This window comes from Camelus dromedarius, chromosome 2 (assembly GCF_036321535.1).
Source record: "Camelus dromedarius isolate mCamDro1 chromosome 2, mCamDro1.pat, whole genome shotgun sequence".
Lineage (NCBI taxonomy): Eukaryota > Metazoa > Chordata > Mammalia > Artiodactyla > Camelidae > Camelus > Camelus dromedarius.
Window position 1 is genome coordinate 112,410,425 of NC_087437.1, and position 17,043 is coordinate 112,427,467.

Genomic DNA, 17,043 nt, shown 5'->3' on the forward strand with positions numbered 1-17,043 from the left:
CGTGAAGTTTTTCCTCTTCACCTTCTTTATTTGGGCGTATCTTCGGCGAAGTTTCAACTTCTAAAAATTAGTGTAGCTAAACTTTTGTTTTCTTAAGTAACACCCAGTAGAGCTACTGAGGCCTCGTGATCACGTGACAAGAACTTTCGACCTGTGTCACCTGATCCCTTAATCCCCTGAAAGGTTGTGAAGGGGATTTTCAGCACTGCGTAAGCACTTCATTTGTACGTGATGTGTCACTTGTATTGCGCAAGGCTTGTAAAGAGAATTAGCTACTGGACAGCAGTAATACCTACTGGGCCTGCAAGTCTTCTGAGGGTGCAAGTTTTTTTTTTTTTTTAATTGAGTTTTAGTCAGTTTACAATGTTGTGTCCATTTGTGGTGTATAGCAGTTTTTCAGTCATACATGAATATACATATATTTGTTTTCATATTCTTTTTCATTGTGAGCTACTACAAGATCTTGTATATATTTCCCTGTGCTATACAGTATAAACTTGTTTATCTATTTTATATATACCTGTCAGTATCTATAAATCTTGAACTTCCAGTCTGTCCCTTCCCGCCCCGCTCCATGCTAGCAACCACAGGTTTGTATTCTATGTCTGTGAGTCTGTTTCTGGTTTATATTTAAGTTCATTTGCCTTTTTTTTTTTTTTTTTAGATTCCACATATGAGTGGTATCATAAGGTATTTTTCTTTCTCTTTCTGCCTAACTTCACTTTCTCCAGGGACATCCATGTTGCTGCAAATGGCATTATGTTGTCATTTTTATGGCCGAATAGTATTCCATTGTATAAATATACTACAACTTCTTTATCCAGTTATCTGTTAATGGACATTTAGGTTGTTTCCATGTCTTGGCTATTCTAAGTAGTGCTGCTGTGAACATTGGGGTGCAGGTGTCTTTTTGAATTAGGGTTCCTTCTGGATATATGCCCAGGAGTGGAATTGCTGGATCATATGGTAAGTCTATTCCTAGTCTTTTGAGGAATCTCCATACTGTTTTCCACAGTGGCTGCACCAAACTGCATTCCCACCAGCAGTGTAGGAGGGTTCCCTTTTCTCCACTCTCCCCAGCACTTATCATCTGTGGACTTTTGAATGATGGCCATTCTGACTGGTGTGAGGTGATACCTCATTGTAGTTTTGATTTGCATTTCTCTGATGATAATTAGTGATACTGAGCATTTTTTCATGTGCCTATTGGACATTTATATGTCTTCATTGGAGAATCGTTTGCTTAGATCTTCTGCCCATTTTTTGAGTGGGTTGTTTATTTTTTTTCCTATTAAGTTGTATGAGCTGTTTATATATTCTGGAGATCAAGCCTTTGTCAGTTTCATCTTTTGCAAAAATGTTCTCTCATTCCATAGGCTGTCATTTTGTTTGGTTTATGGTTTCCTTTGCTGTGCAGAAGCTTGTAAGTTTCATTAGGTCCCATTTGTTTGATGGTGCAAGTATAGATGGGCTCTTTTGTTCAGAGGCTATGGGTTAAAAACCCATTTACACGACTCATAAGATTTAGGAAATGGACACGTAACTTCACTCCTCCTCTCGACACACACACACACACAAAGTGACACTGCCATAAGGTCTGCTTTAGAAAGAAGCACCTCCTGGCAGCCTAACTTTGACAGTGGGAAGAGGAGACGCTGACGGCAGGTACACGAAGCTTCTAGCACTAGTTGATGGAATCACCTTCTCTTGGCTGGGGCCCTGTGCCTCTGGTGAGGGATTAGCTCTTGGGCTGAATTTGTAACCCATCATTGTGTACGCTGCCATCCAGGGTGATAAGAGGAAAGGACGCCTACTCGCAGCCCCCACCCACCTCAGGCAAGTCCTCATGTGAGACATCTTCTTTATCAATTAGGTGCACCTTGAGTTGGGACAGCTTTGAGAGAGTTAGTAGATGGAAATTGGAAAGACGTCCCTCAGATCATTTAGGAAACTTGAGATAGAAGAGCTTTCTCTGTCGGGCCATGCGATGCTGCCCAGTGGGGAGAGGAGGACATGTACATGGCAGAAAAAACTGGTTCAGAGTCCAGGCCCAGCAGAAAGCGGGACAGATAATCAAGAAGTAAGCTCTTCTGTGCCACCCTCCATTAAAGGTATCCCAGCTAGTAAGGGGCAAGCAGGCTGGCCATGGGGACCAGATTCCGATAAGGCTGAACTGGGTTTGGGGCAGAATCCGTCCATTGTCCTGGGGCAGGTGGTCACTGTGGTTCAGGCCCAGAAAGCCCTTCTTGGTTAAAGGCAATGGCTTAAGTGAGTGGCAGACTCAGAGTCCAAGCCCAGGGCCAGCGCTGTTTCCAGGTTCCTCTCGGGCCAGGCTCTTCAAGGTTATTGCCTTATGGGGAGGGTTTCCAGTGACACCCGACTGGCTTCACCCAACGGAGTCCGACCACGCTGCCCCTCTGGGCACCATCCTACTTCAGTAAACATCCAGAGGTGGCATGGGGCTGGCCTGTCATCTGGGGTAAAGGACAGGAATTATTTGAGTAAGATAGTCCTTTTTTATAGTATTCTACTTTGTCAAATAAATGACTAACAGATGGGATTAATAACTTCGGACTTTAATTTCTAGTCAAGCCAAGTACATGATCATAAAATGTTTGAGCTGGAAACAGTCTTGTAAATTATAACAGGGCGAACTGCAACTCACACGCCAAATCCAGCCTGCTGGCTGTTTTTGTACAGCCTGTAAGCTAGAAACGGTTTTTACAGCTTTAAATGGTTGGAAAAAAATCAAAAGAAGAATAACATTTCAGCACACATGAAAAGTATATGCAATTTAAATTTGAGGGCCCATAAATAAACTTTTATTGAGACCCAGTGACATTCATTTATGTACTAAGGCGTTTTGTGCTGTAAGGCAGAAATGAGTTTGTAAGAGACTGTTTGCCCCCAAAGCCTAAAATATCTACTATCTGGCCCCTTACAGAAAGAATTTGGTGACTCCTGATCTATGCAATATGTTCATTGTACAGGAGAAAAAAGAATTTCCATAACATTGTATAGGAGAAAACAGACCCCCTCCCACTATTTAGGTTTATTTGGTTACAGAAGTTTATTAAAAGACCCCATTTGATATTGAGACTGTCTAATTCGAGAGTCATATATTACACGGGAGGAGGAGTGTTTTAATTCTTGCATGTATTCTATAAAGCACGTTATGGACGAGGACTAGGGAAGGCTAGATACGGAGCTTTGTAGTATGCTGGTCAATGGAGGAAAGTGGGTCCTGGGTGAAGAATAGGTCGCCCTGAGATGATGGATTATCTGGATCAAAGCCACTGCTGGCCCATAAGGTACTGCTGTGTGAATTAGATGAAGACGTCCGTCTTTCAAGACATTTTGCTTTGTACTATGAATTTTCTTTTTAAAATTATTATATTTTTTAAATTGAAGTATAGTTGATTTACAATGCTGTGTTAGTCTCTGGTTTACAGTATGGTGATTCAATTATACATATTTTTTTCATATTCTTTTTCATTATGGGTTACTACAAGACGGTGAATATAGTTCCCTGTGCTATACAGTAGGACCTTATTGTTTACCACCAATTTTCTTTTTAAGTGAACGCACGATCTCCTGCGCCCGCACTGTGAATAGCGCCCCCTGGGGGCTCCGCAGTGCTCAGCCGTGCAGTTGCAGGCGGGACCTCAGTGCCCTGGGAGAGGAAGCGGCTGGGCGAGCCCCTCTTGTTCCCGATGAGGCCAAGGCCAACAGGGTGAGGAGCTGATGGGCGTGGGGGTGGGGAAGGGAGGTCCCCAGGCAGGCGATGGAGGCGGGGTAGGGGCAGAGAAAGGAAGCTGTCCTCCGTGTCTGTTGGGCGCCGGCTGATGTATCGTAACTGGAGAAATGTCTGCTGCCATCTCACCCTGAAATCGCCAGCGTGGAGAACAGCTCAGGTCCTAGCCCATGCTTGGGGCATCTGCCTTTGTGACTTTTATTTCATTTACCATCACTTATTTCTGTCTATAGTGTTTTTAAAAAGCCTGCATAGTCACTAGGTATGCTGCTTTCTGCTGCTAGAAAACAGCCGCTCATCTCTCAGGTGCCCCAGAGCCCCCCAAAATGAATCTGCTGTATGTCAGAAAGCCCGTGTTTTAGATGAGAACATCCGAAACCGTCCTTACTGTTTGGTGAGCGAGGCATCTTCATGTGGTGCAGTCAGACCTCCTGCTCTTCACGGAGCCCCTTGGCTCTCTGATGGGAATATAGGAAAAGTGACTTCCTCCTCCTTGCCTTCAGCTTGTGATGAGGGAAGGTGGCCAGCTGCATCGTGAGGGCGCGGAAACTGGTCAGAGTGGGTACTTGGAGCAGCACTTGGCTCCGGGGAGGGCTCGGGTCAGTACATTCGTCAGCACTCTAGGAAGACGGAGGACGATGCCGGCCTAAAATTTCATCCTAGTGCAGAAATACAGGCAGGAGGGGCTTCTCTGGGACCCCCAATTATTGAAAACAGGGGAGAGGCAGACCCCAGGGTTTCTTTACATACATACTCCTAGTTAAAACATAATCACTTGCAAAGGATATTAGCTACTTTTTCCTTGTAATTAAATAGTGATGTGTATAACAATTTATAATGAATATGAGTATAAATTGGACTTGTTTCATTTTTGCATTCAGGTGAATAGAACTATTTGATATCACCTCTGTGGATAATAAGTATACCTTTTGTAGTTGAGAGCGTAAGAGAAGACCTAAGCCCTCCAAGAGCCGATGAGCCCAGACAGACCCCAAGGTCCTTGCGAATGGGCAGGCTAAGGGCTTGGCATAAAATTCAGTTAATCAATTCAACCAATTTTTTTTCATTAGTTCCTTTCTGCTGTGAACCTTAGTATGACTGTGTGTACCTGCAAGTATTCCCCTGAACAATTCTCAAGTACCCAGCCCTAGGCTACAACTAAAAGGTGTACATAGCACCAACAGTCAGGGCCATGCATTCATTTGCATAAGTTGTGCACTGCACAAACCCAGGAGTGCCCTTTACACACACAGAATACAAATGTATTTGATTCCTTTGAGACAGAATTTCTTCATGAACGACTGTCAAAATTAATGGTGACAGCGGAGGGTATAGCTCAGTGAGGAGAGCATGCTTAGTATGCACGAAGTCCTGAGTTCGATCCCCAGTACTTCTGTTAAAAAAAAAATATATATATATATATATATATATATATATATATATATATATATATAAGTTTTAAAAACTATCTCTCCCCAAAAAACAAACAAAAATTAATGGTGAGGTTTCCGTGCTAACTTGCAAAATCAGATTTAAAACTTATACACCAAAAAGCCACTAGTAGACTTTAAGACAGTAATGTGAATGACTTTTTTCTACTATTTTCCAGCCATTTTCTAGAGAATATTCCTTTTTATAATGAAATAATATCACAAATTTTATACAAAAGGAAAGCTCAGTGCTCTGGCCCAAGAGACACTGGGCTGGAAGGGAATGAAAACAGGCAGATTTCAGGATGAGGTTAATTCCTCCCCCTCCCCTGGCATCTGGGTTTTTCTTCAACCAGACGAGAAGCATTTATGACTGTAAGGTAAAGATTACAATTTGTCACACACCTGTCATATCACAGGGCCACTTTAGTGCAAGTCCACAGAATGCTGTTAGTAAGAAAATACAAAGAATTTGTTCTATTTGATTTATTAATCAGTCTCTCTTCTGCAAGGTACTTTAATAATTACAGAGAAAAACAGCTACTTTACAGTGGATTCTGGAACAGAAAAAAAATATATTTTTCTTTACTATAGAAAGCACATTAGTGGGCCACCTGGCAAAATTTGAATAAAGTGTTTAGTACCACATCAACATTAACTTCCTAATTTTGGTACTGTACACCAGTTGTGACTCGGGGAAATATACACAAAAGTATCCAAGGGTAAAGAGGCATCTTGTCTGCAGCATGTGGTCAAATGCCTCAGAAAAAATAGACCAAAGCAAGTGTGGTAAAGTGTTAACATATGGGGAATCTAAAAGTTATACAGGAATTCTCTGAGCTACTTTTTGTAACTTTCCTGTATGTCTGAAGTTATTTCAAAATAAAATATTAATCTGTAAATTCACAACCTGCACACCAGGAGGTAAATACACTTAGCATCATACCGAATCCCTTTTTGGCACCTGGAGAGGGTGCTCCCAAATCAAAGATCCGGTGATGTATGCGCTGGCATGATCCATGGTGGTCTAGAAAGCTTGTCCTGCCACACTTGCAGAAATTTAAAATATCCTATTTACTGCAGCTTAAAAAATTGAAGATGCATATATTATCATCTAAAAACCCGTTTAAAATGACTTAAGCTGTCTTAAGTCGGCTACAAAAAATAAGCACTGGCAGGCTCCAAACCAACTCCAGACTTCTTTTTAAAGGCAGCACGCCACCTTGTGACAAAAGGCTAAAAAGCCATCAGATGAGGAAGGGAAATACCCCTTCAGCCAAAAAGTCACCAAGGAAAGAAGGGCTCAGATTTATTGATCACTTATTGTTTCCAGGTACCATTAGGCACTTCTTCATGTTAATTCTCAAACCACACTTACACACAAACAGCCTCAGGGTTTCATAGCTAGTAAGTGGCAGTGGCAGAATTCAGGAATAGGAAGCCAATCGCCAATCTAAACGTAAATTCATCTTCCCCCAAGAATACCAACTCCAAAACCAGAAATCTCCAATAACAAAGCTACTGGAAATCCTCTTCCTCCTCCCTCCAGCCTCAGCATTTCTATTGTCCATGTCAGGCTGGCCACTGGCTTTTCCTAAGGCCACAACATCCACACCTAAGTTTCCCTCTCCTTTGGCTAATTCTCTGCCTTCTATCTATTTTTCTGAAGTCAACAGAGCAGCAGTTTCCCCAAATTTTATTTCTCAAAGTGTTCCCAGAAATAAATTTCCAAGACTCAAGTATGGAAAACACCACAGAATTAACACTTCCTAAAACCATACAAGACACATTTTATACAAAGCTCTAAGAAAACACTTCACAGGAAACAAAAAAAAAAGTTTTAACTTAGTTAGTTCAGCCCAGGGTGTCCCACGCTTCTGTGACCAGGGCACACTTTTTCCTAAAGGAACACCCATGTGCTAGGGCGGCTAGGGAAGGATGGCTAAAGTTCCTACGTCCAGTAGTGAGAGCGAAATCAGATAGTACACAGGACACGGAAACTTCTCAATACACGTTAGCTACCAGTGCTGAACAGAAAATGACACGGAAAACCGCGCCCAGCAACGCGACGATTCAGCTGGCCGCAGAGTACTGAACAAGGAAAGCAACACGGCGGGCCGTGACAGGAATGCTGATGAAAAAATGACTCTGTGCCAAAGGAAGACACGGCCAATCCGAGTTCTTTATAAACTGTAGTTGAACTTCGTTGTCTGCAAGTTCATTTACTTGCTAAAATACTTGTTACTCCCAAAATCAACCCATACAGCACTTCCTGGTCATCTGTGGACGTGCCAGAAGGGAAGCTGGAGACGCCTGACACAGATTCCTAGCTGAGGTGGGACAAAGCTCCGCCCAATGATTTCAGCTCTCAAGCTGTAAGGTGTCCTTTTCCTGGCCTATTTTGTGCCACTTTTTTTCACATTTTTGTGTCTTGTCACTGATTTCACTGTGTAAAATGGCCAAGGCTGGGGATGGGCCTTATGGAAAAAAATGCATGAGTTAGAAGCTTCCTTCAGGCATAAGTTATAGGGCGGCTCTGAGCTCAAGTTAATGAATCAACTATATTAAATGAGGTGTTTTTAAACAGAAACACACATGAAGCGACCTTATGTATTGATGGCTGAGGAAAACATTGTGGCCGAAGGCTCACCTAACCCAGCGTGTCCCCCAGGAGCAATGATTCAGAATTCGCTAATTCAGGGTGGGGAGGCTCCAAAGAACCTACCTATTGCGAACAACGGGAATTGATTGTATTCGGAAAGCTCAAAAGCCTAAGGTATCAGGGCAGGGAACAGAAGAGGTGGGGAAAACATCTGGGGCTTGGTCATGATGCAGCTGAGGGGAGAGGAGGGTAAGAAAAGTGATACTGTCTTTAGATATCGAAGAACCAGGCTGTAAATATAAACTTTGTTTTTAATAAAATGCAAATATAATAAAGACTATTTTTAGGGAAATGGGGGTGGGTTGTGAAAACAAAATTTGTGCCACAATTCCCTCAAGGTAAAGAACTCCTCCAGGATTAAGTGAGCATGTTGATTTTCCTCAGTAATTCTTCGGAAAAGCACTGAGCCTATCAATCACTTTAGGCTATTCCTTTGTTTTCAGTCAAAGAAATAAGAAAAATGATCAGCAAAGGGACCAAAGTAATAATTTCTACTTCAAGTAGTTCCTACTTCAGTCCTTCCAGTCTGAACAGATGATACCGTGAAGAGACTGCTCTGAAATAACAGCACAGGCTGTTAAAAACAAAATGTGTCTAATTGTTTAGAGCAGAATAAAATTAGCATTAGATGTTTCTCTCTCAGGATTTAACAGGTTGTTATTTGAGATTTAAAATGTCAAACACTAGCCTCAAGCTTTTATAAACTTTAAACAGAATCAAAATGAGAGTGTGATGACAGGAGAGTACAGGAAAAAACTTGGATAAATCTCTAAGATCGGCAGAGATTATCAGATATGGGGTAATTAAGTATAAAATGGAGCAATGGGGGGGGGGTCCCGAGTTGACATTATGATTGAAAACCATCCCATTGTAGAAAAATGTAGAGAACCTGAGCTCAAGCATCTCTGTCAAACACTCCTGGGCTCTTGCTCAAGAAGCAAATGTGACATGGCATTGATCGGAGTCTTAAATCCTGCTACTTCATTAGGTTGATACATGTCAAAAATGTATATAATGGAAAAACCTAGCCTCTGAGGCAATAACACAAAGTATACAATGAGGATCTTAGAAACAGTGTAATCAATAAAACAATGCTCTGGTTAGTACTCGTCTACACAATGAACACCAAAAGATACTCAGATTCAACAGCCCTGAGTCTGTGTAATAGGGAAACCTTTATATTATGGGAATCACATTCATTTTTAAATGATTATGAGGGACTCAGATATTCTAACTCACAAAGTCTGTTAAGAGTGGATACTAAAATTGTCTCCTTTTTTCCTAAAAATGAGGAAACAGGGAAATTAAGGGATTTGCTCACAGTTAAAAAACAAATTTGTGGCAGAGTCAAGAGTAGAAAAACCAGCCACTATCTGTAGTCAGCCTTCTGGAGGCCCTTCCTAGCCTTCCCGTTAGTATTTTACAAACCTGAGTATAATTCTCCTTATTTAATAAAGTTGACCAGGTCGACTTGAAGAACTGAAAAATGAACAGCAAACCAAATTTTATGGTTCATTTTCTCCAACAGATTTAACAATATTAGAACGTTTGAGAAGTAGTATTTATTGCAACAGGTTACAAGGGAATGGAAACAAGTAATTAGTCTTACAATCTGTTGGAAGCAAGACAGAGTTTACCGACATTCTGAGGAAAAAAAACAACAGAGAAAGAAGTAACTGAACAGGACGGTATCCAGACAAAGGCACAGCATTCCACAGCCGCTTCATACTCTGTGCACACTAAGTCCTCAGGGAGAACAGACGTTAAGCAAAATAAGGCTTATATTAGAAGCTGCATATAATACCGTTGATATTATTCTGTCTGACAGCAAAAGGCTCTAGAAAAATCTCTCTGGAGAAAAAAAGTGCAACACAAAACCTGTGTAACAAAGGAAAGGAAAAGTAGAGCTAAAGACCCAGTGGTCCCTTTGAAATCTCTCACGGGAATACACACAGTGCAAACACAGTGTTCCAAACTCAGCAGAAGTTTCTGCCTGGAGTATGAACTTTCAGGTTAAACATGTATTTTGCAGGAAGAGTTCACCCTAAAGCTTGAGCGCCAGAGCGAAGAGAGACTTGCAGTCAGTAAGTAAGTGGATGAAATGCCTACTTTTTCACTAGGTTGTAATAATCCGCTTTGGGAAGAAGTGCTTTATCTTGAAACTAATTATTCCACCTTTTGTTATATGGTTCATGCTTTCAAAGTGCACTTGTCTCAAACTTGCTTGATACTGAATTTTGTAACATCAGATAATAGCAGGCTGTCAAAAGAGAACCCCGGGGATGGACGGTTTAAGCTGCTTTTTTAAGAAGCATGCTGCTGAGCTGCCTCACGGTCTCCTTGCACCAGCCATACAAAACTGAGCCTATCTGCTCAAGTATCGTCCCTTCACAAATCAAGTCATATTAGAGGAATTGTTTTTAAAAGAGGCTTTCAAACTAGTCCTTCAGGCATTTAAAAAAATCTTCATATAAAAGTCCACTTCTTTTATACATAAGAACAAACACTTTTTTCCTTTAAAAAAATCTCATTTTTAAGCCAAAATAAATTAAAACTTGCTGAAATACCCTTTTTAATGGCTCAATGCTTATTTCAGCTATAAGGAGCTGTGTTCTTTGCACATCTTTGAAAATTAGAGATACTGAGACAAAGTAGTTAACTCTAAAATGACATGATGATACAACTCTGGCTCAGGGAACAGACTAAACTTGAAGTCTTTAAGAATAAAAAACTGACACTCATCATCCCATCTATATAGTCTTATGTACATATTAATAATCTATTCAATGAAAAAAGGACAGAAATTTCATAAAACTATCTCAAAACTTAGAGCATAAAAGTGTAAAGAAACAAAACATTTAATGTACAATCTATTCCATTTGGCAATGTGTAAATTATATTGAGAGATAAAAACTTATCTACAAATAGAATATAACAAAAGGAAAATGTGATTTGAAAAGTGATCTCAGGTCCATAGCTCTTCAGTTCTTCCAAATTTGTAGATCAGAGTGCTAGAAAGATATTAAAATAAATTAGGAGGAAAAATCACACAGAACAAGCAACAGAGAATTTATTTTCTAAATATGTTTTGCTGGGTACCTCACTGATCCCTTTTGTATCAATTTCTAAAATTAAAGATTGTGGTGGTGTTGGTCTGAATTTGCTTGTTTTTTAAAGCCGTTTGCTGACCTTGATGGCTAAGTTTAATTAAATATCCTTTCTTAAAGTCTAGAAAGTTATTAGATAGGATACTTGTAAGGAAAGGGGGCACTTCTCATAGTGATTGGCATTAGGGCCACTCACATCTCTAGGATTCTACAGTATCTGACTTACAAAAACTGAAGAATCCTAAAACAGACCATGCTGCCATTCTTCATTCATTTAACAAATAATTATCATAACTAAGTACTGGCTAGGCACCAGGCACCTACCTAAGCACTAGAAAGGTGACTGTGAACCAAAACAAGACAAATGTGCACATTAACGGAGCTAAGAGTCCAATGAAGGAGACAATCAAATCCCAACTCAAAGACATGCTCTAAAGGCAAAGCACATGGCACCAAGAGAGGGAAATACAAGGATCTGACCTAGTTCGAGGGGGCAAGACAGTTTTCCTGAGGAAGTGGTGACCGAACTGAGATCTAAAAGAAGAGTGGGAATCACCTCGGCAAAGTATAGGGGAAGGAGGAGAGGCGCGGAGGAGGGACACTCTGGGACCCTGAGTTGAGTTGTGGGTATGTTGGATGGCTTGGGTTTAAAACGTCAGCCACCTGAGAGGGTATAAGTAAGAATCCAGACACGTGGTTTAGCCGTGGAGACAGACATCTGTGCCTCAATGGCATGTAGGCAACAACTGAAGTCTCAAGATAAAGGAGCTCACCCGGAGAGAGAGAATGAGTCAAGAAGGGGCCTAGGACAGAACCTTAAGAAACTCCAGAAGTTAGTGGGTGGAGGATCAGCTTGCAAAGGAAACAGAGGCAGAGCAGCCAGAGAAGCAGGAGCTGTATACAGCTGGCTGGATAACTTGCCAGCCTCTGGGCAGAGCACACAGTTGATGTGGTTGGCAGTCACTGTCCACGTGAGCACAGGCCTTTACACTGTTCATCCAACTATCATTTATATGGACTCATCTACCACTATAAAGGGCTGAATCTGAACTTAAATTTGATCTCTAAACAGTGCCTAAGATGTCTTCATGAAAACTCACTGTATTCCCAGAAGGTTGTCAGCCACTTGCCAAGAAATACAATCACAAGATAGCAGAAACCATCAAACATCTTTCAAAACCAAAAGTGTCCAGGCCACAGTGCAGTAAGAGGAAACCCAGGCAGAGCACGGCGAGCTGAGGAAACAGTTGAGAGTTCCAGGGCTAGAGTCTGCAAGGCAGAGTACAGAGAGCCGGAGACAGGGAGCCCCGGAGGTCTGCAGGGGTCCCCCCCTGAGTCTTCTGTCAAGTACTGATAGTAGATGCATGTGAGGAAACTCCCCAAGAAAAGGGAAGGAACCTTTGGAAAGAACAACTCCCAGAGCTCCCACAGGGCTGGGAAGACTTCACAATCTCATAAAGCAGAGTAGAAAGCCTCAGAATACATGGAGCATCGGAAAGAGTACTCAGAAGTGTAACTGCCTCAGTAAGGGGGACATGCAACCCTCGTCTAAAGCTGCTCTGGTCCTGCCTTATGAAGCTTAAAAGCAAGACTCAAAAGGATCAAGCTGTTTCCCAGTGACTGGATTGCATCCAGAACAAAGCTCAAAAACGTTTAAAGAAATACCAAAAAGTCCAGCCCCCAACCAGCTGCATGCAAAGAACACAAATAGGGGAAAAGAGACCCAAAATGGAAAGAAAATAAAAATAGTCAATAGGAACAGACTCAGAATTGACACAATCAGGCAAGGACACTGAAATGGTTACACACATACTTCATATGTTCAAGGAGGTAGAGGGAAGCATGTTAGAGAGAGATGTGGAGAATGTAAAAACAAAGACCTAAATTACACTAACATAGATGAAAAATACAATGTCTCAGATGAAAAACACACCAGATGGGAGTAACAGTGTATGAGATACGACAGAAGCAGAGATTAGTGAACCTGCAGATACAACAATGGAAACCATCCCACGTGAAACACACACGACAAAAACGAGAAGCAAGCATCAGTGCGCTGTGGGACAACTTCAAACAGTCTAATACACATGTAACTGGAATCCCAGAAGGGCAGGGTGGGCAGAAAAAATATTTGAAGAAATAATGGCTGAAAAGATTCCCAATTTGATGATAACTATAAATCCACAGATCTAAGAAACTCAATGAGCCCCAAGCAGAAATCTGAAGAAAACTACACCATAGCACATCATAATCAAACTGCTTAAAACCAGCGACAAAACAAAGTTCTTCAATGCTTAGATCTTAATACTTTTGTGGGTGGGGTAGGGGGTAGGGGATATAATTTTCATAAATGATGCCTAAAATACCTATCTTTACATTAGAAGACATTTCATTCTGAAAAGTATAGGATACAGGCTTCACTTTGGAAGCTTTTTAGAAGACTGCCCCCCAAAAATACTTTTAATATTGTTTTATTTTTATACTTTTAAGTTATCTTAAAAACCTAATCAAAAAATCTAATTCCCCAACCAGGTTTTATATATGATGTGCATACTATGTATTAATTCTAACTCCTTTCTTTGTTTCTTTTTTTATTAAAGGTACATGATATGGTTTCTTAATAAAACACAGGTTATGGAAGCAGCAGTCTGGGTTCAAATCCCTGTTCTGGATTTGCTAGCTAGGTGTCCTTAAATTATGCTCTGAGTCTTATTTCCTCATCTACAAAACAGGAACACCATCTGGGTTATATACTTAAGATAATTAAATGGGCATGTAAAAGGTAACAAGATCTCAGCTGGTAACATCCAGCTGAGGTCTTGGCACATAGCAGGGCCCCACTTAAACGCTTGTGTATGCTTCTATGCAACTGTAGAATTTTCACCTTTTAAAAGAAGTTCTACACATTGTAACTAATCCAAGGGATTTTACATGTCCCATTGCACATGCTGCCCTTACAATAAAGATGACATTTCTGTAAAAGTATAGGTCTAAGTAAGAAATTAGGCAACTTACCTAAAAAATATAAGTGCATTTTGAAAAAACACAGCTAGTCCTGGATAAACATCAGTATCTGCACAAAGTAAAACAGATCAGAAGATCACAAAAGGCAAATGGCAGTCACGAAGTCTTTGTGCCATTCACAATGACATGCTCTGTACACTACAAAATGCTGTGGTTATTCATTAACTCTAAGAAATCCACGAAGAAACTGAAATGAGAAAATGCCGGTCTCATTCTCCCAAAAGAAAGGATTGCTGTCACTCCGGATAAAAGACAATGAATTTATCAGGTTCTCCTTTTATCTAAAGTAGTTGCTATGGTTTGAGCTGCATGGAAACTGCTAAGGAAGCAGCAGCTCATACCTCCGTGTCCTGTGGCCAATACAGAAATACACAATGTCACACAGGTACACATTAAAACAATTTTTTAACAAAGGTACTGGGGATTGAACCCTGGACCTTGTGCATGCTAAGCACGCACTCTACTACTGAGCTGTATCTTCCCCCTACAAATTAAATTCTTGATGATTTAAGAGTCTGTTCATTTATTTTCTTTCATGAATTCAGGAATTTTATTGTGCAAATCTGACATATATAAAAAGAATTGTAATTTATCATCATGTTCTCCTGGGGAGACAGGTACTATCTTCATAGGAAGAAAAAGAAAAAACTGGAAATGACTTATATTTTTATGGATAGTTAATAAAACTATAAATGTTGTTTAAAAATACTAGATAGGATGAAGAAATGCTCAATTTGTAGCTTTGGATATCACACAGCAAACAATAGAGCTGCATGCTTAAAAGCTCCAAGTTTGAGTCATACACCCTGGATCTGAATCCTAACTCTACCACTGACTAAACGTATGACCATGGGCAGATTATTTCACCTCATTATGCCTTAGTTTCCTCACTGGTAAAACGGACATTGTAATAGCACCTGCCCCAGAGCGCGATAAATGTGGACTATGCATAGTGCCTAGAACAGTACGCGGCCCATAAAGTGCTATGTAAACACTAGCTGCTGTTATGATTCCAGAAAATCTGCACAGCAAAAGATTTGAAATACTTGTTAGAAATGCTCTAAGTATATTCAGTTTACAAACTGAAAAGTGTATATAATGAGCAATGCTGTAGAAATATGAAGATGAGACCCGTAATTGAGAAATTCCTCAATATGTACTAGTTCTTCAAAGATTAAGATCAACCAATGCGTGTATAACCTTTACAAACTTAATACTTCCCTACATACCTTTCAGGAATGATCATTTATTCCTGATTTCATAATGGAAACTAGAAAGTTTCACATGTTGCTTCATGTACGTATGCAGACTTTCCAAGGAAACTAATAACAGCAACCCACCCTTCTTAGAGTCAGGGATAAAATGAGCTTAAAATGTCCTTCCCGATATGATTCCATTTAGAAACAGGCAAATCTACAGAAAGTAGATTAGTTGTTGCCTAGGGCTGGCAAAGGGTAATGAGGAGTGATAGCTAATGGGTAAGAAGTTTCTTTTTGGGGTAATAAAAGTGTTCTAAAGTTGGATTATGGTGATGGTAGCACAACTCTGTGACTATACCAAGCATTGAACTGTACACTTTAAATGGGTGATTTACATGACATGCATATTATATCTTAATAAAGCTGTTTTTAAAAAAGCACTTTCAAATGAGCTTCATACTAGAACTGTCTGCTCCGTTAGTATTTTTAATTAACTAAAATAATATATTTTAGATATATATGATGAGTGGTACTAAACATTAGCCAACGACTGTCCTCTTGTACTGACTTATTTTGTACAAAAGACAAAGGTGTTCCAAAGATCTTATACTCATCATATCAAGATAGTAAAAGGCCAACTGTGAATCAGGACAAAGAGATGTGACAGTTAAGCAGAGTGACAAAGATTCCAGAGACAGAGGTATCAGAAGGCGAGTAAACTGTTATCTGAAACTGATTCACGTCTGTGGCGTGAAGGGAGAGAGCCAGTGCAACAGCGTCTTCTGATTCCTCCACTTCTGCTTTTCAGCCCCACCCTGGATGGAAAGCTGTTGTGACTGGAACAGTTGCAAAGCTCAGAATGGTGCACAGAGAGCTCTCTCCACTGTAGCAAGTTTCTGCATGAAGGCTACACACACCTTCAGTCTTACCCTTAAAAAAACTCCCCCTTGTACCTAGCACTGAACAATTACACGCTGGGGTTGGAGAGAAGAGGTATTAATAGAACAAAAGATACTAGGGTTCATAACGCCTTGCCTTGAAACCCTTGGGGCAAGGCATGTTTTGGAACTCAGAATTTTTCAGATTTAAGAATGGTAACAAAGGGTATAATATCACATAGCACCCCCAACTGAGTTTGGACGAGCATCCCATAATCAAATACAACCACATTCCTCTAAGAAAATATGTGAATACTTATCATATGAAATAAAGACCATAAAGAGCCCCGGGTCAATTGAGGCCAGGTTTTGCTGCCAAACTGGTTATGAAAAACTCGACCTTCAGCACTTTATGGATTTTAGAACAGTGTAGAAGGGGCTGTGGATCTGTACAGGCTTCTCACTTTTACCACCAGTCAGTAAACAGGTCTCTAGCATAGAGCCGGAAGGAAGGAAATCAGAACCTCCAGAGATGGCTGAGTTACCTGGTCTCTGTCAGTGGCCTGGATTTCCTAACATGGTTATCCCACTGCACTCAATGACCCTACCAAGTTTTATTAAACAACTTATAAACCTTTGCATAGAGTTTTATCTCCATGCTAACTGAATAATTAAACTAAATTTTACTCCAGGTGGGGTTAACACACTAAGCCAAATATAAAAGACATCGGAATCTCTCCTATGAAATAAAGGAGGAATAAATACTTACTTTGGGTAACATACGCGCCAAAAAGAATCCACATAGAAGCAATAAGTGACCCAAACATCAACATGAAACCAATGAAGAGCCAAACTCGAGCACCTGTGTGAAGAATGAAGAATAGGTTGTATGACTTTGCTCATTTCTGCATTCTGCAGCTCTTTGTCTTAACAATACATAATACCAGAACACGGTTAACCTAACATATGTTATGCCTATCAAAACAGTC

The 17,043-nt window shown here is 40.5% G+C and overlaps 1 protein-coding gene across 2 annotated transcripts in view; it reads right to left on the reverse strand.

The window, feature by feature from the left end:
• Window positions 1-9,385: 9,385 nt before the first annotated feature.
• The window catches only part of TMEM50B (transmembrane protein 50B), a 34,270-nt gene continuing 26,612 nt past the window's right edge, over window positions 9,386-17,043 (reverse strand). For both annotated transcript variants that reach the window (XM_031459138.2, XM_064496976.1), the window contains 3 exons: window positions 16,824-16,916; window positions 13,969-14,026; window positions 9,386-10,857 (listed from right to left, as the gene is read on the reverse strand). In XM_031459138.2, coding sequence (XP_031314998.1) covers window positions 10,812-10,857; window positions 13,969-14,026; window positions 16,824-16,916 — 197 coding nt within the window. In that variant the 3' untranslated portion in view covers window positions 9,386-10,811. The remainder of the gene's footprint in view (window positions 10,858-13,968; window positions 14,027-16,823; window positions 16,917-17,043) is intronic.